The sequence below is a fragment of the Muntiacus reevesi genome, chromosome 10 (assembly GCF_963930625.1).
Source record: "Muntiacus reevesi chromosome 10, mMunRee1.1, whole genome shotgun sequence".
In the NCBI taxonomy this organism is placed as follows: domain Eukaryota; kingdom Metazoa; phylum Chordata; class Mammalia; order Artiodactyla; family Cervidae; genus Muntiacus; species Muntiacus reevesi.
Window position 1 is genome coordinate 77,860,484 of NC_089258.1, and position 25,338 is coordinate 77,885,821.

General features: G+C 45.3%; 2 protein-coding genes across 6 annotated transcripts in view; one reads left to right on the forward strand and one right to left on the reverse strand.

Moving 5' to 3' along the window:
- Positions 1 to 509: 509 nt before the first annotated feature.
- VDAC3 (voltage dependent anion channel 3) lies at positions 510 to 12,661 on the forward strand. 3 transcript variants are annotated; one of them, XM_065946788.1, is made up of 9 exons: positions 510 to 718; positions 3,106 to 3,174; positions 4,032 to 4,081; positions 6,737 to 6,889; positions 7,773 to 7,825; positions 8,968 to 9,195; positions 10,386 to 10,536; positions 11,654 to 11,715; positions 12,136 to 12,661. In XM_065946788.1, exons 2-9 carry the CDS (start codon positions 3,108 to 3,110, stop codon positions 12,212 to 12,214), a joined length of 843 nt encoding a protein of 280 aa, XP_065802860.1. In that variant the 5' UTR covers positions 510 to 718; positions 3,106 to 3,107; the 3' UTR covers positions 12,215 to 12,661. The 3 variants fall into 3 exon arrangements, with proteins under 3 accessions (XP_065802860.1, XP_065802858.1, XP_065802859.1); XM_065946786.1 differs by having other exon boundaries at positions 515 to 718; positions 11,654 to 11,711; XM_065946787.1 differs by lacking the exon at positions 510 to 718 and adding an exon at positions 1,191 to 1,334 and having other exon boundaries at positions 11,654 to 11,711.
- A 5,100-nt stretch (positions 12,662 to 17,761) lies between these two features.
- The window catches only part of SLC20A2 (solute carrier family 20 member 2), a 108,927-nt gene continuing 101,350 nt past the window's right edge, over positions 17,762 to 25,338 (reverse strand). For all 3 annotated transcript variants that reach the window (XM_065946346.1, XM_065946345.1, XM_065946344.1), the window contains one exon: positions 17,762 to 19,261. In XM_065946346.1, the coding sequence (XP_065802418.1) occupies positions 19,097 to 19,261 (165 nt within the window). In that variant the 3' untranslated portion in view covers positions 17,762 to 19,096. The remainder of the gene's footprint in view (positions 19,262 to 25,338) is intronic.

Here is a 25,338-nt window from a genome sequence, read left to right on the forward strand (position 1 = left end):
CATCTATGGGATGACACTTTGGAACTGGACGAATATCCTCAAGCGTCCAGCAACTATTGATGAATTCTGCCTGACGCAGTTCTTGGTGGCTCCAAAGAGGGGGTTTTCTGTTTCTGTAATTTCTTGTACATTTATGAGTTGGAAATCTTCTCTAAAGGTGAGCTGTCCCTCATCCACCTCCTCTCTTCCTTTGAATTACTCCTCTGGTGTCATCTTTTACGTATTCTCCTCATCGTTAAGAGGAGCTGACCTAAAGGCCACATTCTTGAATTTCAGTCACTCTGAGATGGCATCCCCTCACAGGTCTGTCAGGCATCCGATTGAGAAGGACGCGGCGGGGGCGACCCCTCCACGGGCAAGGGTCGCTAGTGGGCTCCGCGCCTTCTCGCGAGAGCCGGCCCCTCGGGGGATAAAGGCGCGGGCGCCGCGCCTGCGCGCTCACGTCCACCCCGCCCGCCCTCGCGCGCCGGCCCCCGCGGCGCGCGCGCGCGCACTCGGACAGTTGGAGGTGTTGGGCCTCCTCGGGCCCGCGGCGCGCGCCCCCGGAGCGACTCTCCGGCGCAGCCGCGGCGCGGGGTTCGGGGCTCGGGGCGCGCAGGCGCCGCGGGCGTGGAGCCGCGCAGGCGCGGACGGCGTTGGTCCGAAGAAGACCTTCAGCGGTGCCCTGGCGGAGCGGACAGGCCCCTCCTAGCGGAGCGGACGGGCCCTCCGGTCGGAGGTGAGGCGAGCCGGGGCCGCGGGCCGGCGGCCGGGCGGGGGCCGGGCGGGCGGGCGGCCGTCCGGCAGGGACCCGCGGGAGGCGGCTAACGGAGGCAGGGCCGCCGAACGGGGCGCGGGCCCGCGGGCGGGGGCAGCGGGAACCGGCCCCTCAGGGGACGGGCGGGCCGCGCCGCCACCTGCGCCCCGGCCCGGCCGGCACCCAGGAGGCTGGCTTCGAGGGAAGGCGGGTCCGCGAACTCCCGAGCCCCGGCTTCCTCTCCGGCCTCGGCATCCAGCCTCCGGGGGCCCCTCTACTCCCTGCCCCCGAGGGGAGGGTGCTGGACGTACAGCTGACGGAGGCGAGGCGAGCCGGCTGTCCCCACGGTGGTGCTGTTGTAGCCACCGCCCCCCCATCCCCCGACCCCGGCACCCCTCGCTCCCCGCCCCCGCCTGCGGCTCCGGCAGCCCGGGGGCGCCGTGCACGTCCACGGACGAGTGCATCGGCAGAGCCGCGGCAGTGTGTTGGAACGTGACGTGTCTGTGGCTTCTCGAGTTTTTGCTTGCTCATACCAGCAGTGCATTTCCCGTCGGGATCGTGGGCCTGGAAAAGAAAGCTTGAACTGGGCACCGTTGAGGTCAGACGACCCCTCCCCCCACGCGACTTTTGCAGTGTCTAGCAAGTGCTTTTGTAAAAGAAGCAAAATGCTAGAAGACTGTAATGGGTCCCTGGATGGAGGTTTCTAAACACTGAAGTGTATCTTTCTTTTTTTTTTTAAAAGCAAACTGTAAAACCTTAGCGTTTCTAATATTTGAGTACAGTAGTGCCTGGTTTTTATACTTAACCTCCCAAATTATGGGCTTCAGGCAGAATTTCAACAGGTACCACAGTCGTTTGTGATCATAAAGAGTAATATCAGATTGCAGTTGGCAACGTTTAAGAAGTCTCAAATTGATGGTTGGGACACAGAGGACTTGTGTTGTAAATTAATTGTTCTGGAAAAGAACTTTGAAACCTTGTGGCCCAGTACGAAGTTTTATTATGGTGTGACTCAGTACACTTATCTTCTTCATCTTTATTCTTTCCACTTAACTTTATATGTATTCTTATGCTCTGTTCTCTTAACATATCCTAATGTCTGTCGTATTTGACAGGTTTAGGTTAAGGAACACATTTTAAATGAATTCACAGTGAAGAAATGCACCATGAAGTGTGTGTGTGGTGGTCAGGTGTGGCGGGATAGGCAGAAGCTTACTTATTAGCAAGAGGCCAGACTGAGAGCTCTGCTAAATAGAAGTGAATAGGTTTGAACGTGTAGGTGGTTGAGGCATCGTAATTGCAAGGGCTCGCTGGTGCTCTGGATTTTACTGGGGGTGGGGGGGGTAGTAATGGGGTTAACAGAGGCTTCCCAGGGGGCTCAGTGGTCAAGAATCCACCTGCCAAGGCAGGAAACTCAGGAGAGGCCGGTTCAGTCCCTGGGTGGGGAAGATCCCCTGGAGGAGGAAATGGCAACCCTCTCCAGTATTCTTGCCTAAAGAATCCCATGGACAGAGGAGCCTGGCAACTTAGCATGCACAGTGGGGCTATTGGGGTTGCCTGAGGTGCTCCAGCATGACTTGAGGATGCTGCTGGAAGAGATTTCCTGTTGTGCAGAAAGGCCAAAGAATGGTACATTCAGCATTGTTGGTTGGCCTGAGAATTTTGATGAGGATGAGGGTCATCTTGGCAGTAGAGAAGCTGACTGAATCCTCAGGCAAGATGAAGTGAAGCACCTAGGGTGTTTGAAGACTGTAACTTTTAGAGTGTATACTGATTTTTGGTAAGCAGATTACTGCAGGTAGGATCTATCCTCTGTCTGCTTAATAGGTTAGATTATAGCACTGTATTTTAAGAAGAGTTTTGAGAGAGGGCATATTCTGGATGAATACACTTCAATTAGTGTAACTCTTAACTGAATTTCAGAGTGGCAAAAATGTTAGCTCTGAAGATGTTTGACTGCACCTGCTTTACAGATCTTCAGAATATTTACTTTGTCATCTTACACAGCTCTCTGGCTTTATGACTGCCCAAGACATGTTTTACTAATGTACACTTTTGCATCGTTTTAAAAAGTGAAAGTCCAGTTTAACAGAACATCTGCTTCAGCCTTCAAGAAATTTCTCTTTGAAATGCAATCAGAAAGATGACCTCTGTGAATCTCATGAAAAACACCCTTTCATTCTTCAGATTTCTGGAAAGCTCTTTTTAAAGGAGCAGCGTGCTTTCTCTGAACTTTGCTTGCCTTAAGAGATAAACATTAACGATGCAAAGCAAGAAACATTGTATACCTCTTCTTACAGGACTAAACACTTGAACAGTGAATAAGTACTAAATACTATTTATTCCCTGTCCTTATTTTTCTTTATAAGATATGTGTAACACACCGACTTACTGTGACCTAGGAAAGGCTGCCAAAGATGTCTTCAACAAAGGATATGGTAAGTATGCTATTGTAAACTGCCAGTGTGGGGTAAGCATTCATACTGAATGCCTAAGATATGGGCGCTATTGTGCTCAGTAAAATGAGGTTAAGTCAACATTAATCTATTTCACAAGATTTAAGGGGATAACTATTAGCAGGTTACCAGACTTCTTTTTTTAGAGGTGGAGTGCCACAAGCATTAAAAACCATTGTGTACATAAACACATAATATTTGCATATTTAGTATTATCTGTGGGGTGAAATAGTATAAATCTGTAATGTATGTGCCTCCTTTGGTTAGCTTTAGGGACAGTTAAAGCAGGGAGTGTGTTTTTCCTCCTCCAAATAATGGCAGTGTTTTCATGAGCATGAAACCCCAGCTTTTGACTTCTTTGGAGGAACATAACAGTGTTTGAAACCAAATAGACATTTAGTTTTGGTTTTAAAAATGTAGTCTTGAAATTTTTAAGTTTTTGTGCTGTACACATTTGATTTTTTATTAATAATGTTAATTATTTATTTTAAGCTTGTATATATATATAATTTCTGATAATTTTGGTTCTTAAAATAATGCATTTTTCTTTCATCCATAGGTTTTTTTAACTTACATTTTAAAAATATTGTCTTTATTATTTTGGCTTTAAAAATTACACTTAATTTTTGTTAGCATTTTGTTGTAATTTTTGGTTACAATTCAATTTTTCTTAGAATTTTGTTATAATTCAGTTTCTTGTGGAACTCTCACCTAACAGGAATACTGAATATTTTCCATATGAAATGTACTAGGGACTATTTTCATAATTTCTAAATTGTTAAGACTGGAGTGGATGTCACATTTTGTACATCACTTATTTTTTGTGTGTGTGTCTCTAGGATTTGGCATGGTCAAAATAGATCTGAGAACCAAGTCATGTAGTGGAGTGGTAAGTACTTAATATACTGTTAATAGATGCAGCATAATTAAAGGAACCTGTTTGAAAGTCATTGTTCAGTCAAGTCACTTGAAACAGCATACCTTTGGTGCTACGCTATCTTCCCTAGAGCCTTGTCCTCCTCTCAGATTTCAGAGCCACTGAGCCAGTTGAGCCCAAGGACAATCAAGCTGAATTTAGGGGAGATCTTTGTCGTTATAAAAGTATTCTGAGTCTTACTCTCAGAAGATATAGAATACATGTGTATACGTATGTGTGTGTGTGTGTGTGTGTGTGTGTGTGTGTGTGTGTGTGTGTGTATATATATATTATGCCGTATTTTTATACTTTTGTGAATATGTATGTGGACGCTATAATCTTTGCTTCCTTTTTATTGGGTTCATGCAAACTATGTTGCCCTTTTACAAAAACAAACTAGTCTCTGTCCCATCATGATTAGTTGAAACAAATGTAGAAATACATGCAGAAGGTTAGTCAACTTTTATTAATGTTCATAAAGTCTTTTCCTGGAAGTTAAGAAATAAAGGATATATCACCATATATCACTAACCAGAGCTTTTATAAGTTTCCACAAATAGATCAGGTTTATATTCACCTTATTCTCTGATTTCTCCATATTGGCTGCATTTTTTTTTTCCTTTGGTATTTGTCTCTTCAAACCAGTGCAAATTTTATTTCTGGATATAATGATTTAATTAGAAGGGCAAGAAGTATGTGGAGTATTTATGATGCTTTGTCTGATACTTCATCTAATCCTGGTTTGTCACTATTCTTTCCCTGGATTTTCTAGTAGTAAATAAATATTTATGCAACTACCCTCCTAAGATGGGATTTTATTATGTAGTCTGTTAAAACAGAAACATCACACTCATTTTAATTAGTATTTCAGATTTGCTCAAGGTAGTTTTGTGTTGACAAAACCAACAACTAAAACTTTGTCTCCCTTCCATGCTGCTGTTGTGTGTGAATATTCATTCAGATGGTAAGAAAAACAGTATATTTGTGTGCTTTGTTTTTATGGCTGTTTTTGTTCTTTAGTAGTGATTTAGGAAAAATTTCATCCCTTGCTCCAGATTGCCTAGATCGTATCTTGGTATTTTTACGATATGCCACTTATAACAGTAACATTTCCATGATTGTTTTGTTGCATACTAGCATCACAGCAGAACTGTAGATGTTATGTGCATGTTATAAATATATTTTGCACTGTTTGAGCTAATTTTGAAATTAAACAAAAATTGAAGTAATTGTGAACCTGGAACTCAACTTAGGAAAATTATAACCTTGTGTTTGAGATTTGGAGCTCTGGTATTTTAGATTTTTGACAGAGCTTCAGATGAAGAAATAGTGGTGATAAGAAAGAAATACAGACTAAGTACGCTTCTACCTTAATTTTTTGCACCAAAATTAAGGTTTATATTTGCTCTACTTGCAAGTTTATAAAAGGTAAATGTGAAAAATAAAACACTCGGTAGCTGGATCTACTAAAAGACAGTGATGTGGGTTGTTAAAACACGACTAGCATTTTGTCATGTTTCGCCAAGGCCTTGCCTTAGTGTGCAGTTTGATAGTCTCTTTGAAAACTTGCTGTGCCGTGGAGATTAACAGATCACAGTTTCCCAGTTGTGTCGTCAGCCTATAGAACGCGAGTTAGGGGGCAGGGCATTTGGTGGAGGAAGGATTCATATTGCAGGTGGTAAAACAACTGCGGCAGAGTTGCTGGCGTTTCATGACTGTTGGCAATGTTTCAGAGACGGTCTTTAAAGACAGGGCCGGTCAGAAATGTGTCTTCCTTGACAGTTCCTAGACTGTCAGTGACAGGTGCTGACTGTTTGCTTCCCCCTAGAACGAGATGTATTTCTAACTGCTTACTGTCATATGACTGGGGGACATCTAACTAGGGAGGAGGATTTATTCTGAGCCATTCATAGTAACTATTTGACAGGGGAGAGGGAGGAAGAGGGATAAGTTACAACATTCCATTTTGTTGTGAAAAGTGGATAGATACTGTCAAATATTGAAATTGTGTATGCTGAAAATCTTAAAGATAGTTTTGTGGGCAAAAGCAATAAATTTTTCATAACAGTGTGAATGTACTTAATGCCAGTGTAACTGTACACATAAAAATGGTTAATTTATGTTGTTATTTCACCGCAATGAAAACTTAAAAAAAGTTTTTAATGCAGTAAAGTTATGGCCCTATTAAAAGGAGGGAATCTAAAGCTTCCAGTGTTTGGGGATTTTTTAAAGACTTTAAAATTAACTAATAGTTCAAAAGGTCTGATAGAGAACTAAGTTTTTTTCATGTCATGAAGTAAATGTTGAAGATTCGACATTTTTGTCTTTTTAGGAAAGGCATTTTCAGTAAAGATATTTTTCTTTTAAAAGAGAGAGTTTGGGATTCCCATTTAGTAAGAGGGTATATGGAACAGAAATACCAGTAAGAGAGGTGGAGTAATGGGAAGTTTGCAAGACTAGTTACAATATCTAGAGATTAGAAGGAACAAAGAGAGCAGGAAGTAAGTTGCTGCAGAGTAGGGTTGTGGTAGAAAGTCAGTTGTATTGGTTTCTGCTGCATTGAATACTGTTTTCTGGAATGAATATTTTCTATTTGGTGTGCTGATTTTAATTATTTTTTCTTACCAGGAATTTTCTACTTCTGGTCATGCTTACACTGATACAGGGAAAGCATCAGGCAACCTAGAGACCAAATACAAGATCTGTAACTATGGGCTGACCTTCACCCAGAAGTGGAACACAGACAATACTCTTGGGACAGAAATCTCCTGGGAGAATAAGGTACGAGAGCGTTGGAAGTTATTTGTAGGGTAAACTTAATCTTGGGGATAAGATGATAAACAAACTTTGTCATCAGTTTGTCCACAATATTACTTTTGTCCACAGTATATATTTTGTCCAAATATAATCTGAGCGAAGTCTTGCACACTGTCTAGTTGCCGTATTTTTTTTTCTGCACATGGTCTTCTTTGGTATGTTTTATGTTTCTAGGAAGTAAGATTTTGTTGGTGAGTACATAATTATGACATCTTTTGTTCTGACCAGTTCTACTTACTGTTACACAGTTGGGCCTCTCTTGAGCAGACCAAGCTATTTGTAGTGATTTAATTTTGTTTTTGTAATCATTGCAAAATTGACTCCACAGAAAAATGTTTCTAAAAATTCTTTAATGTTTTCAAAGAAAAACTTTCATCAGATGCTTGTCAAGTGCCTGCCACATTCAGGGCACTAGTTTTTGAGGTATGTCTGTATGCACATTTTCATATATAGATAATGCATCTGTATAGCTGAATAAGCTACTTAGGTTGGTTTGCTAACTGTCCAGTTACCAAAGCAATTTCACAAGAGCTTCACAGTTATTTTGTTGAACTGGGATTTTGTTGTTTTGTACTCTGAATTTACATTATTGGCTATTATAACTGGATCTGACCTGTATATCTTAGCCTGCTTTTTGGTGAGAATCGTGATGAAGCCTGGGGTGGGGGGAGTGGGGTGGGGGCAGGGAAAAGGAAGAAGAGGCAGTTCATGAGATAATCTAATATTTGGCTTTCTTTAATGACTTCCTTGTTAGCGAAGAAGTCAGAGAAAACTTTAGAATTGGTTTCTCAAGTCAAGAAAAGAATTGAAAAATGCTAATTGTTAAATTTAAATCTTTATTTTTCAGTTGGCTGAAGGGTTGAAACTGACTCTTGATACCATATTTGTACCGAACACAGGGTAATTATCCCAACCCCGTTTTCTGAAATGGTCTTGTTTCTTGAAGGGATGGAGAGGTTTAGAGGAGGGGGCTGCAGGAGGAGCTCTGGAGGGGAGGCAAGCAGAGACCTGTGTGTGCAGGAGACGGGGAGGAAGATCGCTGGAGGCAGGGGGCGGTTTTCATTTGAAATGTGGGCAGGTGAACAAGGACTTGTAAATCTAATTTAAAGAGGCACACTGTGGGAAAAACGTAGGCGCGAGAAGGGTCTGAGACTAGATGTTTTTAAGCTATCCTGAGGATTCTTGGATGTGAGGTCTTGCTGGGAAGTTAACATCTTTAGAAAAGTGTGTCATCTCCTGGCAGCAGAAGAGTGTAAAGAGCAGTTCTGCTTACTTGATTTCTTAGCCTTTGTAAATCCCCCAACTTCTCTGACTCAGTGTTTTCATCTGTCAGGTGGGGATTTTGTTGTCTCCCACCTGCCTGTCTCTGAAGGCGAGGCGCTCGAGGGGCTGAGCTCCGCCTGAGCCGTGAAGCAGGCGTACCCCTCCTGCCGCACACCCGCATTGTCTTCGGGACGAGTGTCCTCGTAAGAGGCCTGATTGGGGTCGCCCTGGACTGTTAAGGGCTCGTTTTGTGTTTTCACAAAATTGTCCTTCAGAAATGTACACTTCTGGCCCACATTATCCAGGGAGACAACACTGACCTGTGGAAAATAAACATGCTTACCAAAAAATAAAGTACATTTCTCTTTGTGACAGGTTAATAATCTAAAACTGTGTCAGGTGTTACTTTTTGTACCATTTGGAAACATTCAAAGAAATTTGGTTTCTTGTATGTCTATATACATATGCATTCAGGTTATTCATTTGGTACTGAATATCTTGCACCTTTTTATACTTTTTGTATGCTTTTGTGAAATTAATCATGAAATACCCTATCATCTGAACTTACAGTAGAGAATAGGTAAAAAAAATAGTATATTTACTTCAAATCCTAGCAAAATTACATTTTAGAGCTAAGTCATTTGAAACATTGTTAGTCTGTTTGTGCCTTCTACCAAAATAATATTTACACTGGGGGAGAAAAGGGATCTTACTCTCAAGATTCCTAGACGGCATTAAAAGCTCATGTTGTTTTCATTCTGTTTTTGTTTGTTTTACAGAAAGAAGAGTGGGAAATTGAAGGCCTCATATAAACGGGATTGTTTCAGTCTTGGCAGTAATGTTGATATAGATTTTTCAGGACCAACCATCTATGGCTGGGCTGTGTTGGCCTTTGAAGGTTGGCTTGCTGGCTATCAGATGAGTTTTGACACAGCCAAATCCAAACTGTCACAGAACAATTTCGCCCTGGGTTACAAGGCCGCAGACTTCCAGCTGCACACTCATGTGTGAGTGTTCCAAGTTCAGAGTTCCTCCTTTAGTGCCGGTGCGGCCGCCCAGAGGGAGGGTGGCCGTTAGCATGTTGCGTGGGCTGGAAGGGGCTGGTGCTTGCACGTGATGATGCCGTGGTGGACACCAGCCTTGCTGTGCTGTCCCGGAGGTCAGCAGGCACCGCGGGCCTTGCTGCCCTTGGCGCTGGTGCTCGCTGCTGGCCTGCGAGCCTGGGACGGAGAGAGCGAGGGCAAGGATTCCCTTTGGTGGGAGGGGTCCTTTGGAGAGGTGTTGCTGCTTCCTCTGGTTCCCTGCTCATCTTGGCAGTTTCCGGAAGCAGGTCTGTTTGGGTCAGGAGTAACCCCCTGATGGATCAGAGTCCTGGAGCAGCACCAGTGTAATTCTGTGGAGGTGTTCAGGTACTTGGTGTGACCCTAGGTACCTGTGTTGTATTCAGAAGTAGCAGGGTCCCCAGAGCAGTCCTGGGTTCAAGTCTGCAGGCCGCAGCCTGTTGGTTACATGAATTTGAACTTTAAACTGTTATTTCGTGTCTTGGCCTGCTGGGTACTACCAGTGTCCCACAAAGAGAAGGATTAGCTCTGTGTTTTTGAAGTGTTGCAGATTGCCGTCCACTAGACAGTCTAATCCACTTACGATGACTAAAGTCACTGGTGGTGTAGACAGAGGCATTGGAGTTGGTGAAGCAGTATTGTCAGGAGAGCCATCGGAGCTCGGGCTGACCTGAGATGCTCTGAAACAACACCTTGGGTCATGCCCGGTAGCCGTTGCATGGAAGGCGCTTTCTTATGCTCAGATTGTGTTTTGAGTGAAATCCAGAATTGGCTTGTACTACTATATATGTTTTTTCACAGAATCTTTGTGGAACTCTTATTTTGAAGTTTCTAAGTTCTATGAACAACTGAGAGACATCCAGATTATATCTACTTGGTATCTGCCATTGTGCCTAGTCAAATGCTGTTTAAGAAATTTATATCATGTGGGGGAGCCAAGTAAATGAATCAGATGTTACTGTGCTTTAATTAGGTGGTTATAAACTATATAACTTTTATTTGACAGTCATTTATGCTAGAAGTTTACTGAAATCTGTAGTTATAAAACAAGACCCTGATTTAGATAGCCTTGGAGTTTGTTTCCATATTGTAACAAACTAGATACTTAATGAGTTTTTCTTGTGCCTTGAAAACAGGAATGATGGCACTGAATTTGGAGGGTCAATCTACCAGAAGGTGAATGAGAAGATTGAAACGTCGATCAACCTCGCGTGGACAGCCGGCAGTAACAACACCCGCTTCGGCATCGCTGCCAAGTACAAGCTGGACAGTAGAACTTCTCTGTCTGTAAGGATGTGCTGTCAGATGGGCTCTGCTCTTAGGGTTTCACCCGAGTTACAAATGGATGTTGTGATACGGCTGTGCTTTGCATGTTCTTCATTACACAGTGCTGGTCACTGTGTATCGAGAGGAGCCTCTCCCTGAAGTCAGGAAACATGGGTTTCAATCCTGGTTCTTCCCGTGTTTGTTGTCTGATCTTCTCAAGTCATTTTATCTCTTTGGCCTCAAAATTTTCTTATCTACAGATTCCTGGGTTTCAGTTACTTTCCTGTTGCCATTAGTGAAAGTCTCTCAGTTGTGTCCGATTCTTTGCAACCCCAAGGACTGTACAGTCCATAGACTTCTCCAGGACAGAATACTGCAGTGGGCAAGCCTTTCCCTTACTCGGGGCATCTTCCTAACCCAGGGATTGAACCAGGTCTCCCGTATTCCAGGTGGATTCTTTATCAGCTGAGCCACAAGGGAAGCTCAAGAATACTGGAATGGGTAACCTATCCCTTTTCCAGTGGATCTTCCTGACTCAGGATTCGACTGGGGGTCTCCTGCATTGCAGGTGGATTCTTTACCAACTGAGCTATGAGGGAAGCCCAGTTGCCATTAGTAATTCTTGTTAATAATGCTAATTGAGCTCTTAAATTTCAGGTTCTGTGCTAAGACTTTGTATGTATCATCTCATGTAATCCTCACAACTAACCCTGGTGAATAATATTACCCTCCTCCCGCATTTTACAGACGAGGGAGCTGAGACTTAGGTCAGGTAACTGCCCAGGGTCGCTCAGTGAGAGGCATGTTAGGGCTTGACCCCAGAGGTCATTCTCTTGCCACTGTCAGAGGTCATAAAGCTGATCTCAGAAGAATCCGGTGCACAGGGAGGGGTGTTTGGCCACACGGTGTTTTAACATTTTGCTCGAGGCCTTCAACCTGCATGCTCAAGGTCCCCTTTGTCCCTGCTAGTCCTACTGACTTCTTAAAAGATTTATCTTTTATTGATTTAGCTTTCGGTTTCAGTAATTCTGGATTGGTCCTAAGGTGTTTCAGCTTTGGAAATCTGATGCATGAAGTAGTTGTGTCGGCCTTGCATGTTATGAAACTGATTTCTGTTTGTTTCATCTTCTTATCTTAGGCTAAAGTAAACAATGCCAGCCTGATTGGACTGGGTTACACTCAGACCCTTCGACCAGGTGAGTAAGGGAATGAATAACAGTGAGCTTGGAGAAGGTGCATGAGGAATAATGAAAATTACAGACAACCTGTCTGTAGTCACTTTAGGGAAATTCAGACAACTGTGTAACATTTGGTGGTTCGAAGTAAAACAAATTCAGTACTTTTGTTTAAAAATATGTGTGTGTACTTCTAATTATAACTTGGTCCCTCTGGCTTGTGAGTTTGGTTGATCACTCGTCATTCTTAAGTCTGAACTCCAAGTAGAGTGTGTCTTGACTGCTTTACAGATGAGGTGGTTATGGATCCCTAGTGTTAAGTTAGTAATAGCTCTAATCTCTCTGCCAGCTGAACCAACGCTGCTGACTCCACCCGTGGTTTCTAGGAAACACAGAATCTGATTGTGATGCTTGTTAGAAGTAATTGTGATCTTCTTCTTTTCAGGAGTGAAACTGACCCTGTCAGCTCTAATCGATGGAAAGAACTTCAATGCAGGAGGGCACAAGGTCGGTCTGGGATTTGAACTAGAAGCTTAATGTGGTTTTGAATAAAGCATCAGCTTTGTCCCTGGAGGTGAAGAGAAATGAACCCACTATGTTTTGGCCTTAAAATTCTTCTGTGAAATTTCAAAAGTGTGAACTTTTTATTCTTCCAAAGAATTGTACTCCTCCCCACACTGAAGCTTAGGTACCGAGTCCATCCTAAGGGAGGTGCGTGAAGGCATGCCCAGAAGTTGTCACGTTTGTGCCACATTTCAGTTCAGTTCCGCAGTGTTTTTTTCAGTGTTCCTCAGCGACGGTGTAGTGTCATGTTCAAGGAGACGCCCCGACCCCCCAGTTGTCCATCACGTCCTGCATGTCCCACACCACTTTTTCATGACCTTGTAATATATTGGTCTCTGTACGGTAGTAGCATCTTTGGTTTTGCATCAGAGTAAAATAAAATAAACCCATCACATTTGGAACATAAACTGCCTGGACTTGCCGGTGCCGGCTGCTGGTGTTCGGTGTGACCGACTCTGCTGTGAGGAGTGCTCCTGGGGGCGGGCTCTGTGTCTGAGCGGGGCTCTGCTCCTGCCTGTCGCTGCCTCTTGTGTTGACCTCCCTGCTGCTGCCGCTGTGGGTCAGGCCGAGTCTCGTCCTGTTGGGCGGGGCCACGTCTACAGGGCTCCTCGCTGCCGATTGCAGTGAGCGAGTCTGTCCTCCTGGTAGTTCTGTAAAGTTGCTGGGGAGGAGCGAGAGTGTCGGTGGGTGGAGAGGGGGCAGCGGGGAAGTGCTGCAGGGGAGAGGCTGGAGCAGGGGGCATACCCGAGGGCCCCTGGGTCTCGGGGCAAGGCTTTTGGTGTAGAAAAATGATGCCCAGAGGATGGAAATAGCGGTTCAGAAGAGAAGTGAGGAGACGGTGATATCTTCAGGGCTTACTGGTAAATTGTCTTTCTAAAAGTAGAACTCCTGGGAAAAAAAAATTTTTTAACAGTATGTGCTGGTTGCAGCAGATGCAGTCAGTGTGGTTGTAAATAAAAGTGAAACTGCATTTCCTCTCTCCAGTTCCTTTTCCACTGTCACTAGCAGTTTGACATATGTCCTTGTAGGTACTTTTCAATGTCTTTAGTGACTGCATAAGTACCTTTATAAAATGTTAAAATGCATATCTTGTCTTGTTCAAGTGAACAAAGCAGTTTTTCTGTCTGTATAGACATGCCTCGTAATTGTTATACTTCTGAATCTGTCTGGCGTTTCTTTGCTCCCCTCTTTGCTGGATTCAGCTTGCTGTATAGACGGTGCTGCACTGAGTACCTCTGTCCACGTCTCTCTGTCCACGCCGTGAGCGTGCCCGGGGCGCACTGCCCAGGAGAGCCTTCTGTGGTGGTGAAGGCGGTGTGTCCCCACGGCCCCATTCAGCGGCGTGCGGTAGGTCAGTGGAGGGGCTGTCTTTAATTCTGTGTCTTTGTGAGACCGCACGGCCACATGCACAGTGGGGGCAGCTGCATTAGCGCACGTCCCCAGGACCGCTGTCTGTGTCGGGCAGGTGCTGAGTCAGAGGTGCTGGGCACGTTTGATGGACAGCACCGTCACCCTTCAGAAACTCGGCACCAGCCTGTGTTTCTGCCAGTGGTGGTGCAGGGTGCCTGTTCCTGCATCTGCACAAATCCTGAATGTTGACGAACTTAAAGATTTTTTACCACTTTTAGAGGAAACATGTCTTTAACAGTGCTTCCCTGACGGCCAGTGAGATGGAGCTGTTTTCATGGGTTCACTGATACTTGTAATTCTCTGATTGGCCTGTTCAGATTCCTCACTGTCCAAATCAGTCATCTTAAGAACAACTAGACACAGCTGCTTTTGGAAAACGTCAGTGCTGCAAGACATTTCCCTGCCCTCACCAAAGGTTCTCTTCGAGAATCCAGATTCCAGCCACCACTTCTTATGTCAGGTATCATCTGTGATACCAGCCACACGATATAATTGTATTTTCTCATCGTCTCTGTGGGTTGAGCCATCCTCACAGGAGATGAAGTATAATAGGAAAGGAGAAGGGGTGAGGGGGTGAACGACGAGTTCATTCTGTGTAGTGGGCCCCTGTGCCTTTCTGGGAGAACTGTGCAACCTGAGCGTGAATGGGACGCTGAGCAGGGCTGGCTGGGCCTCCTGGTGGTTCCTGGGGTTAGAGGGTGTCACTGTGGGCTTCTCTTCAGCCAGGCGGTGGCGAGGGTGGGGGATGGAAATGCTGGGGGCCTGAGGAGACGCGGAAAACCGCTGGTGAGATGCCCCCTCACGCGCTGCTTCATTACCTTGTCTGACGAGGGGAGTTGTATTTACGGCCCGAGGTAGGTGGGAAGGTTGCTGCAGGTTAGTGTTTTTCGCTCCTCCTTGTAGAGCTGAAGAGCCAGTCTTTGTGTTGATACGGTAACCCAGACATGAACAGAAGGATGTGGAGTTCAGCCTTTATTCCGCAGTTTCATTGGATTGTACGGCTGCAGGGCTGTGATCTAAGTGCCCTCGTCACGACAGTTGTAGCAGAAAGGAGAGCATGCTTGAGCTTCCGTGCCAGGCCCTGTGCTGGCCCCTCACAGTGACTGCAGGCGTCTGGAGTGCAGTCGCCGGGGAGAGGAAGCCTCCCCAGTGCGCTGGTGCTGAGATGCTCACCAGCACTCTCTGCCCTGTAAAATGCCCCTCAGCACCTCCCCTCCACTCCCCAGCGTCCCCTTCCTCCCCTTCCCCACCCCCAGCCCGTTACAGCCTTGTAACTCCTGTGGCCTCGCCGTTATATGATCTTCCTTTTTAACATTGATTCATTCACGACCCTGCCGGCATCCTCAGTCTTGTCTCTGGAGCCTTGCTCTCCAGCCAGCTTGTTGGGCCTTCGGTGGGCGGCTGACCACCAACAGACGTTTGCCGGGAGCAGCCTGTCAGATGTGCTTCTCGGCTGTTCTGCAGCCTCTGAATCACAGCGTCTCCCAAGGGAGACAGTGCCGTCACCGTCACTGTGCTCTTGGTGTCTCTGCCAACGTTCTGCCTCTTCTGAAAGCCGCCCCCCCCCCCCCCCCCCCCCCACTGGCTCCTGCCTTCTGGGCGCACTCGCACAGCGAGGCAGTCACACCATCGTGTTGGCAGTTTTGCGCACCCACCGCCCCCGAGGATGAGCTCCACGAGGCCTGTCTGCTTGTGTCTGGTGGCCAGGCCAGCAGCTGGAACATGATGGGCACTCGCTTCCTCAGTGAGTGTGGCCCCGAGAAAATGGTCCTGGTTTGGGTTTCTGCATCCAGATTGAGGTTCTCCTCTGGCGGTACTCAGTCACCTCTGGCCATCAAAGAGGCACAGATAACTTCTGATCTTTCTGACAGCTCTTTGAATTATGATACACTGAACACTCTGTGAGGTGACTTTTCTGCTGCAATTTAAAAAGGTCCTGGAAAGACGGACATGGTTGCAGCCACATCTGACACCACTGGGTGCCACTGTCGTCTGCCAGTGGGAGGTGGGGGCCAGGCCTCCTGCCGTGGAGGTCCGTCTGTCTTGTTCCTTTTGACTTCCTCCCTCCCTTTCCCAGTAACCTCCCAACTCACAGTCTGGAATCTACATTCAGAGTTTGGTTTAACCTCTAGATTGCTGGCCTTGGGAAATGACTAGCAGATGCATCCTGCTGTGGCTCTGTTGGTGGTCTACAGCCTGTGCTGCGTGTAGGCTCTGCCCTGAAGAGAGACGGGAGGCCGGGCTGGGAGGCTGCATCCCCAGGAGCCCCTCAGAGATCCATGCCCCTGTCTCTGCACCGCAGAGCATCTGGTGACAAAGCCTCAGCACAGTAAGATGTCAAGGTCACAGGAGGGTCCCTGGTCTCAGAAGTGTTCCTCTTTTAGAGGAAGAGGCTGATTAACTCAAAGGAAAGACTATCAGCAACCCCTCCCCTTGGGAGGGGTCCCTCTGCCCTCGTGGGAAGGGGAGGCCATCCCAGTTAGATAACTCGGGGGTGGCAGGGGGAAGGGGCAGCGGGCAAGGCTTGTCTCTGCACGCTGTTTAGTCACTGGCTAGTCTCTGTGCAGTGGCTGGAAAAGAGGATTGACAGGATTTCAGTCTTCTTAAATTTACTTTCAGAATTGATTTGTGGCCTAGCTTGTGATCTATCCTGGAGACTGTTACTTGTGCACTTGAAAATAATGTGTATTCTGCCAGTTTGGGATAGAAATATAGATATAGGTATAAGCAGCAATGCACAGACTGGCCTGAAAACCAGTGTTTCTGGGTTGATTTTCTGTCCGTCCATTGATGTAAGTTAGGTGCTCAAATCCCTTCCTGATACTATGTTAGTGTTAGTTCCTCCCTTTATATCTGTTGATCTTTGCACTATGGATTGAGGTGCTCCTAGGTTGGGTGCATATACAGTTGTTACATCTTTTTGAGTTGATCTTGGATTAATCCCTTGATCACTACGTCATGTCCTTGTCTTTTTGTTAGTCTTTGAATTCTATTTTGACTGATAACGAGTATTGCTTTTCCAGCTTTCTCTGTTTCCATTTGTACACAGTGCCTTTCTCCATCCTCTCAGCCTGTGTCTACATCTGAAGCGGTTCTCTTGCAGGGCCCCGTGTGGTTGTGACCTTTGTCTTGCTTCACACCGGGGCCTCTGCCATCCTGGCTACGAGAGGTGCAGTGGGACTGACATCCTGTCAGCCCTCTTTCCCAGCCCCTGCACTGAGGCAGCAGCCCTTCTGCCAGGACGGGCCTTGCAGCCTGACCCTGCTGTGCCATTATTTTTCTTGTAAAGTTTAGGAGGAAACAGAACTTTCTTTATAGTTTTATCAAAAGCAGGGCCACGAAAGGCCTGAAGTACCATTTAAAAATCAGGGCAGGCAAGACTCTTTGCGGAGAGTTTCCACCTGGCCAGCCCTCCTCCTCGCCTACCTTCCCGGCCCCAGAAGGAGACATCGAGAGCATGACTTCTGCCACAGAGGCTGAAAGTTTCCTTCTGAAGGTCCCGAGGCTCCAGGGAGCTGTGTCCTTGTTGTGTTCTCGGCTGCTGGAGCCAAGAAGGGAGACAGGACGTGGGCTCTGGCTGGGTCCTCAGCCCTAGACGGGCGAGCCGCGGCCCCAGCACTGCTGAGTCTGGCTGACTTAAGGGTGAACCCAGGGGCTTCCCTGGTGATCGAAGTGGCGGGGAATCCATTGCCAACCCAGGGGACACAGGTTCAATCCAGTTGCCCCCCGCAACTAAGAGAAAGCCTGCATGCAGCAACAAAGACCCAGTGTAACCAAACAGAAAGAGATAACAATTTTAGAAAAATTCCTTAAAAAAAAAAAAGTATGAAATGAGAAGTCTGAGCAGAGTGTGACGGGTCCCATCGGGGACCGGCTCTCTTGGCAGGCGGCTCATCACTGGAGGCTCACTGTGTGTGAATGCATGGCCGGGTCGTGGGCCATCCTTTCCTCTCGTGTATTTTGGGCACAAGCAGGTAACAGCAGTAAAATAAGAGGGAAAAAAAAGGTATTTGAAAAACAGAAGGAAACAAATTATAGCTTTTATTTTTGTGGAACTTCAGTAAGAAAAAGGTACGTAGGAAAAGACTTCAGAGGCAAACTTTTGAGGGGCATTTTTTATTATAAATTTAATATGGTTGATTAATGAAAAATCACAATGAAGTACCGAGAAAGTGTTTGTCGATATAAAAGTTTTAGCAGCATTTCCACAGTTTTCAGGCTCTCGCGTTAGTCGTACTTCCTCCCGCTATCAAAAAAAAAAAGAGAAGACGCCAGTGGGGACCACAGCAGAGCAACCAGGATGCTCCACTCCGTGAAGGCCCCAAAGAAGTCCTCAAGTCCAGTGTATTGTCTTAACAGGTCGACCCTCCCCACTCCCGAATTTCTAGAAGGCCAAAGCACTTGCCTCACGGCTGAGGTCACAGTCCCATTCTTCAGGCTGCAGGGGAGGAAGGGGGCGGGAGTTTAAACTGGACTTGACATGTAGCGCTCGATCACGTCCGTACATCTCTACGCTGACAGCATCGAGGGGCCAGGATCTGGCACGGGCAGCAGTGGGGGGTGCGTTGGGGGGACCGGAAGTGGGGTGTGCCCGTGGCGGGGGCTGGTGCCTCACCATACAGGTGAGGCTCCAGGTGGTGGTCGCGCCACATCCCAGGGTTGACGTTGGGATTAGTGAGAAGGGAGGGGGGACACAAACAGTATGAAAATATAATACTGGCAAACTATTCCGCTGCTTCTTTGGTACTTTCCAAAATTCTCTGATCAAAAAAGTATAAGGGAAGCACACCATTAAAAAATTACAGTTTTACGTATTTACAGAAGCAATTCATGATATATTACATAATCAATACACAGTATATGAACAAATTCTTCAGAGAAAGCACTTGCGAACTCCTGTTCCAGTATGCGTCAAAAGCACACGGACAGACGGACACCTTCCCGAATGGGCCGCCTCCATCCTGCATCTTACTTACATTACAGCATATTAAACGGGGAAAAAACACCGTCTTCCAATCTGCATTTTCCTTTTAAGAGGTTCTTAAAATCTGCCACTGAAATCGGTATGTACAAAGATTTGCTGAATATTGAAATCTAGGCAGGTAGCTCCACTCCCATCTCGAGCATGTCTGAAATAACACTAGCTATTATTCTATGTATACAATATATATTTAATATATAAGTAACCGCACCATGTTATGTCGCCACAATACCAGTTGAACGCACAGTATTATGTACAGTAGTTAAGTTAGCTCTGGACGATGACTCTACACCTAGGTGGACAGTGTGGTCTGGAACATCTGAGAGGGGCGTGGAGGCGCTGGCCGGGGGGCAGCCCGCGCGTGGGCACGGCGTGTGCGTGCGGGTGTGAGCCCACAGCACCCACGCACACACCCCGGACCGTCCCTCGTTTGCCGGCCGCCAAGGAGCGATCACACGAATGGAAGGATCCCGTACATGAGGAGTGCCATGATAGCAGCGCTGAACAGCCCAGCCACGGGCACCGTCACGAACCAGGCCACGAAGATGTTGCGGAAGAGGCGCCAGTCCACGGCCTTCCGCGAGCGGATCCAGCCCACCGCCACCACCGAGCCGACCTGGAGGAGGGAGCACAGGCATTTCAGAGCAAACCCAGGCCAGACGCAATCTGCATTCAGCCAACAGTGTAAGACGACCAGTTCTGTCCCCTAAATCTGATAAAAAGCTTTTAAAAACACTTACTAGATTTTAGCTATAATTATTTTAGGATTACTCTGTCCAGAAAACAGTTCTGAAGCACTTTCCCACATGTATTCTGCTCTATTTGAATGGAAGCTTAGCCAAGCAAATGTTTTCTCTTCTCCCTGCCACTTTAGCAATCAGCTGTGATGGCCCTTATTTTAAATATTCCCCAGGCAGGAGACTGTTGATTACAGTGGTGTACCTACTGTAAGTACACAATGAAATGGCAGTAACGTACCCTTCTCCTAGAATAAAAACATCATAAAATGTTGGAGCTGGAGATCTTTGCAAAGGTCTAATCCATGTGGCTCAGTTTGTGGAAGATAAAACACTTCCAGAGGGCGTAGGGGGTAGGAGAAGATTTTTAAGTCATGGCAGGTTGAGGGTGAGAACTGAGGGCTCTTGATTTTAAACATTTTCTCCAACTGCTTTGCAGTCCTTGTACTTTACTGATAAAAAATTAATCAAATGGGACATAAATATTATTGGTTTTAAAATGTCAATCATGTTTCACAAATAATAGAGATACTTGAAAATCAATATGTTAACATGGATTCAATATTTCTCTGTACACTCGCAGCTCATTTTATGAAATTTACAAAGGAAAAAAACACACAACTTTAAGTATCTAAAAATGGAAATCATGAGAAAGTATAAAGCCTAATATCTCACACCTCAATCAAGCTCTGATGAAGCTCAGAGACGTCACAAGGGTGCCCTTGGCCCCTGGGAGGGGCCCCTGAACATCTCCATGAAACAGGTTTTGTCTCCACTGATCCAGAATTATTTCAGAGTTAGCAGGGGCCAATGAGCCTCAAAGAGCAACTGGGGTGTATTCTGAGGTCAGCCGAAACAATAATATCCAACACTTCACTTGTTGATGGAAGCAAACTGGAACAGCAAAACCAGCAGCATATTTAAGGAAGTTAATCTGACATTTTGTCAACCCACGCTGTGATTAGCAATTCTGTACCACCTCCAGTAGCAACTAACAACCCGTCTAAGGAGCATTAGATGACCGTTCTATGTAAATCCTTTGTCCAAAACCAGTCTCTAGCACACAGGAGACAATCGAGACTGCTGCTGCACAAAGACTCGCTAGGTCCTGCTGGTCCTCAAATACAGCAAGTCTACGAACAGTGGCCTCTGAGATGGACTCTCCTTGATACATCCCTCTTCAGCTAGGCTGGATTACTCACACACAAGAGAACATACTCAAATTTTAAGGTTATCCACACTCTCTTAAAACACTTTCCTTAAAAGAAAATATATTACTGCAAGTTTATGTAATTAGGAGGAGTGGACAATTACCATTAATTGTTGTTCAGTAGCTAAATTGTGTCTGACTCTGCAACCCCATGGACTGCAGCGCGCCAGGCTTCCCCGTCCTTCACTATCTCTTGGAGTTTGCTCAGATTCGTGTCCACTGAGTCAGTGACGCTATCTAACCATCTCATCCTCTGCTGCGCTTTCCTCCTTTTGCTGTCAGTATTTCCCAGCATCAGGGTCTTCTCCAGTGAGTCTTCACATCAAGTGGCCAACGTTATCAGATGGCCACTGTTAGTGAGTTATCCCAAAACACCACTATTTTCACGTTTGTGTATTCCTTTATATTATTTTTAATAAACATACCTATATTTGTAAACAGGGAACACTACTGTTTCCTTTCTTTAAGAAAATAAGCATTTTATCATAGTGCTCACACCCTTAATGAGCATCATAAAAAATGGTAAACCCTTTAGGTGGATGTACCTTAATTTATTTAAACATTTCCAATTTGCCTCCAATTTTTCCCTATTAGAAACAATGTCAGGATTAATACTGGAAAAGACCCTGATGGCGGGGAAAGATTGAGGGCAGGAGGAGAAGAGGGCCACAGTTCATACAACCCAATATAAAAAAGAAGCAACCTGATTAAAATATGGACAGAAGACCTAAATAGCCATTCTTCTCAAAAAGGCATACTGATGGCCAGCAGGCACATGAAAAGCTGCTCAACATCGCTCATCATCCAGGAAACACAAATCAAAACCACAGCGGGCCATCACCTGTCAGAATGGCTATCATCAAAAAGACCACAGATAACAATGCTGGCAAGGGTGTGGAGAAAAGGGAAGTCCAGCACGCTGCTGGAGGAGGTGTAAACTGCTGCGGCCGCTGTGGAAAACAGTGCGGAGGTCCCACAAAAAATGGAAATACACAGTACTACCCGATCCGGCAAGTCCAACTCACGGGTATTTATCGAAAGAAAATGAAGACACTCGTCTGAAAACATATGTGCGCCCCAACATTATTTACATACAATAACAAAGATATGGAAGCAACCTAAGTGTCTATCAACACATAAATGGATAAAGAAGAGTGGTATACACACACGGGAATACTACTCAGCCATAAAAAAGAATGAAATGCTGCCATTTGCAACAAGACAGATGAACCTGGAGGGTATTACGCTTTGTGAAAGAAGAGACCCAAATTTTGTATGTTTTTACTTATACATGGAACCTAACAAGGTAAGTATAATAAAAAAGAGACTCACAGAATCAGAGAACAAATTAGTGGCAACCAGTGGGGAGGAAGACAGGCGAAGGGGGCTAAAAGGTACAAATCACTAGGTATAAAATGAGTTACAAGGATGTAATATACAGCACAGGGAATATAACCAACATTTTATAATAACTTTGTATGGGGTATCATCTATAGAAATTGAATTACTATGTTGTACACGTAAAACTACAGCATTTTACATAAATGATATTAAACAGTTGAAATAACACCTGGGAACATAAAGCCTCTTCCTGTATTTTACCTTTTTCCATACTGGAATCTGAATGTGTCTCTTGTTCTGTTATTGCTCAGTCACTGTGTCCGACTCTTCAAGAACCCCAGGGACTGCAGCACGCCAGGCTTCACCCTCACCATTTCCCAGAGTTTGCCCAAGTGCATGTGCACTGCATGGGTGATGCCATCCACCCACCTCATCCTCTTTTGTCCCCTTCTCCTTCTGCCTCAATCTTTCCCAGCATCAGGGTTTTTCCAGTGAGTCAGCTCTTCACATCAGGTGGCCAGAGTACAGAAGCTTCAGCATCAGTCCTTCCAGAGAGTACTGAGGGTTGACTTCCTTTAAGACCGACTGGTTTTACTTCCGTGCAGTCCAAGGGACTCTCCAGAGTCTTCTCCAGCACCACAGTTTGAAAGCATCAATTCTGCAGTGCTCTGCCTCCTTTACTGTCCAGCTCTCACATCCATACATGACTACTAGAAAGACCATAGCTTGACTATACGGACCTTTGTTAGCAAAGTCATGTCTCTGCTTTTTAACACACTGTCTAGGTTTGTCATAGCTTTCCTGCCAAGAAGCAATGGTCTTCTAATTTCATGGCTGCAGTCACCATCCACAGTGATTTTGGAGCCCCCCAGAATAAAGTCTCTTACTGTTTCCATTGTTTCCCCATCTATTTGTAATGAAGTGATGGGACTAGATGTCATGATCTTAGTTTTTTTAATATTGAGTTTTAAGCCGGGATTTTCACTCTCCTCCTTTACCCTAAAGAGACTCTTTGGTTCTTCACTGTCTGCCATTAGAGTGGCATCATCTGCATGTCTGAGGTTGTTGACATTTCTCCTGACAATCTTGATTCCAGCTTGTAACTCATCCTGCCAGGAATTTCACATGATGTGCTCTGTGTATAAGTTAAATAAACAGGGTGACAATAAACAGCCTTTCTCAATCCTGAACCAGTCAGTTGTTCCACACAGGGCTCTTAACTGTTGCTTCTTGACCTGCATACAGGTTTCTCAGGAGACAGGTGAGATTGTCTGGTATTCCCATCTCTCCAAGTGTTTTCCCAGTTTGTTATAATCCACACAGTCAAAGGCTTTAGTGTAGTCCATGAGACAGAGGTAGATGTTTTTCTGGAATGTTCTTTCTATGATTCAGCAAATGTCGGCAAATTGATCTCTGGTTCCTGTGCCTATTCTAAACCCAGCTTGAACACCTGTAAGTGCTCCGTTCACATAATGCTGAAGCCTAGCTTGGAGGATTTTGAGCATACGTTACTAGCACAGAGAGGAGTGCAACTGTCCGGCGGTCTGAACATTCTTTAGGGCTGCCTTTCTTGGGAATTGGGGTGAGGACTGACCTTTTCCACTCCTGTGGCCACTGCTGGGTTTCCCAAATTTGCTGACATATTCAGTGTAGCACTTGAATAGCATCATCTTTCAGGATGTGAAACAGCTTTGCTGGAATTCCATCACCTCCACTAGCTTCACTGGCAGCAGTGCTTCCTAAGGCCCACTTGACGTCTCACTCCAGGATGTCTGGCTCTGAGAGACTGCACATCGTGGTTATCCAGGTCACTTAAGATCTTATTTGTTGATGTGGTGTTTAAATAAATATTAACCGATATTTAATGCAAATATTTTCTCAAGTCAGTATTTTTGCTTTCACTTTTAAATTTCTAACGTCATACACTAAAATACGCTATACTTTTCCTCTGTGACTGATCTTTGGCTTGAATATTTGGTATTTACCTCTCAATCCTTTATTTAAAAACACTTATCTTTGGCCGTGCTGGGTCTGTGTTGCTGTGCGGGCTCTTCTCTAGTTGCAGCAGGTGGGGCCTACTTTCTAGCTGTGATGCACAAGCTTCTCACTGTGGTCACTCCGCTTGCTGGCGAAGCATGGGCTCTAGGGCCCGTGGGCTTCACTAGATGCGGCCCGTGGGCTCAGTAGTTGCGGCTCCCGGCTCTAGAGCACAGGCTCAGTAGTTGGGGTGCACGGGCTTAGTTACCCTGTAGAAGGTGAGCTCTTCCTGGATCAGGGATCAAACCCACGTCTCCTGCATTGGCAGGTGGACTCTTTACCACTGAGCCGCCAGGGAAGCCCATAACTCTCATTTATTCTAAATTTTTAAAAAAATTCTATTTTATTCTAAATTTTAAAGTAATTTAAAAATATTTAAGCCATTGGATAATAGCACGTACTTTGACAACTGTGGGTCTAAATTTGCTTCTCTAGGGGGAAAGCCAGTTATCCAACATCACTTACTGGTCAAAGTTTTCCTTCCTCAAACTACATGCTCATACATACTAGATTCTATCTCTGGCCTATCTACTTTTTAATACAAGTATCTGGTGACTCAGATGGTAAAGTGTCTGCCTGCAATGTGGGAGACCCAGGTTCGATCCCTGGGTCGGGAAGATCCCCTGGAGAAGGCAATGGCAACCCACTCCAATATTCTTGCCTTGAGAATCCCATAGACGGAGGAGCCTGGTGGGCTACAATTCATGGGGTCGCAAAGAGTTGGACACGACGGAGCGACTTCACTCACTCACTCACTCATCTAATTTTTTATTATTGTAAAATATACAACACAAAAATCTGTCATGTTAATAATTTTTAAGTGTACAATTTAATGCCAACCATCATCACCACACATCTGCAGAACTTTTTTGTCATCCCAACCTGAAAGTCTGCCCATCAGCCCTCTCCCCACCCTCTTGCCTCCTGTTTCCTTGTAACAGACTTCCTATCTGGCCAGGCTGTTCCCTCATCATTGTTTTTCTCTGTAGATCATTTTATATTGCTGCTAATTTAACCCACAAAATGGACTGTAGCCTTAGTTTGTAAAGTTGTAAGAATTCGGTTGGCGGTGTTTGAGGAGAACTGACATCCTTATAAAACCTAGTTTCCCACCCAACGACACAGTATATCTCATACTCAGGTTTTCTTTGACCTGTGAGCAAAGCTTTGTGTTTTTTCCATGTACATCTCTCACTTTATTAGGATTTTTCTGAAGTACCTTTTATTTTTGTTGCAACTATGGAGGAGTTCTTTGTTTTTATCTCCTTTTCTTACTGGCTAATTGCTGGATGGGGAATACATGTAACTCCATGGCTGATTCATGTCACTGTATGACAAAACCCACTGCAATGTTGTGAAGTAATTAGC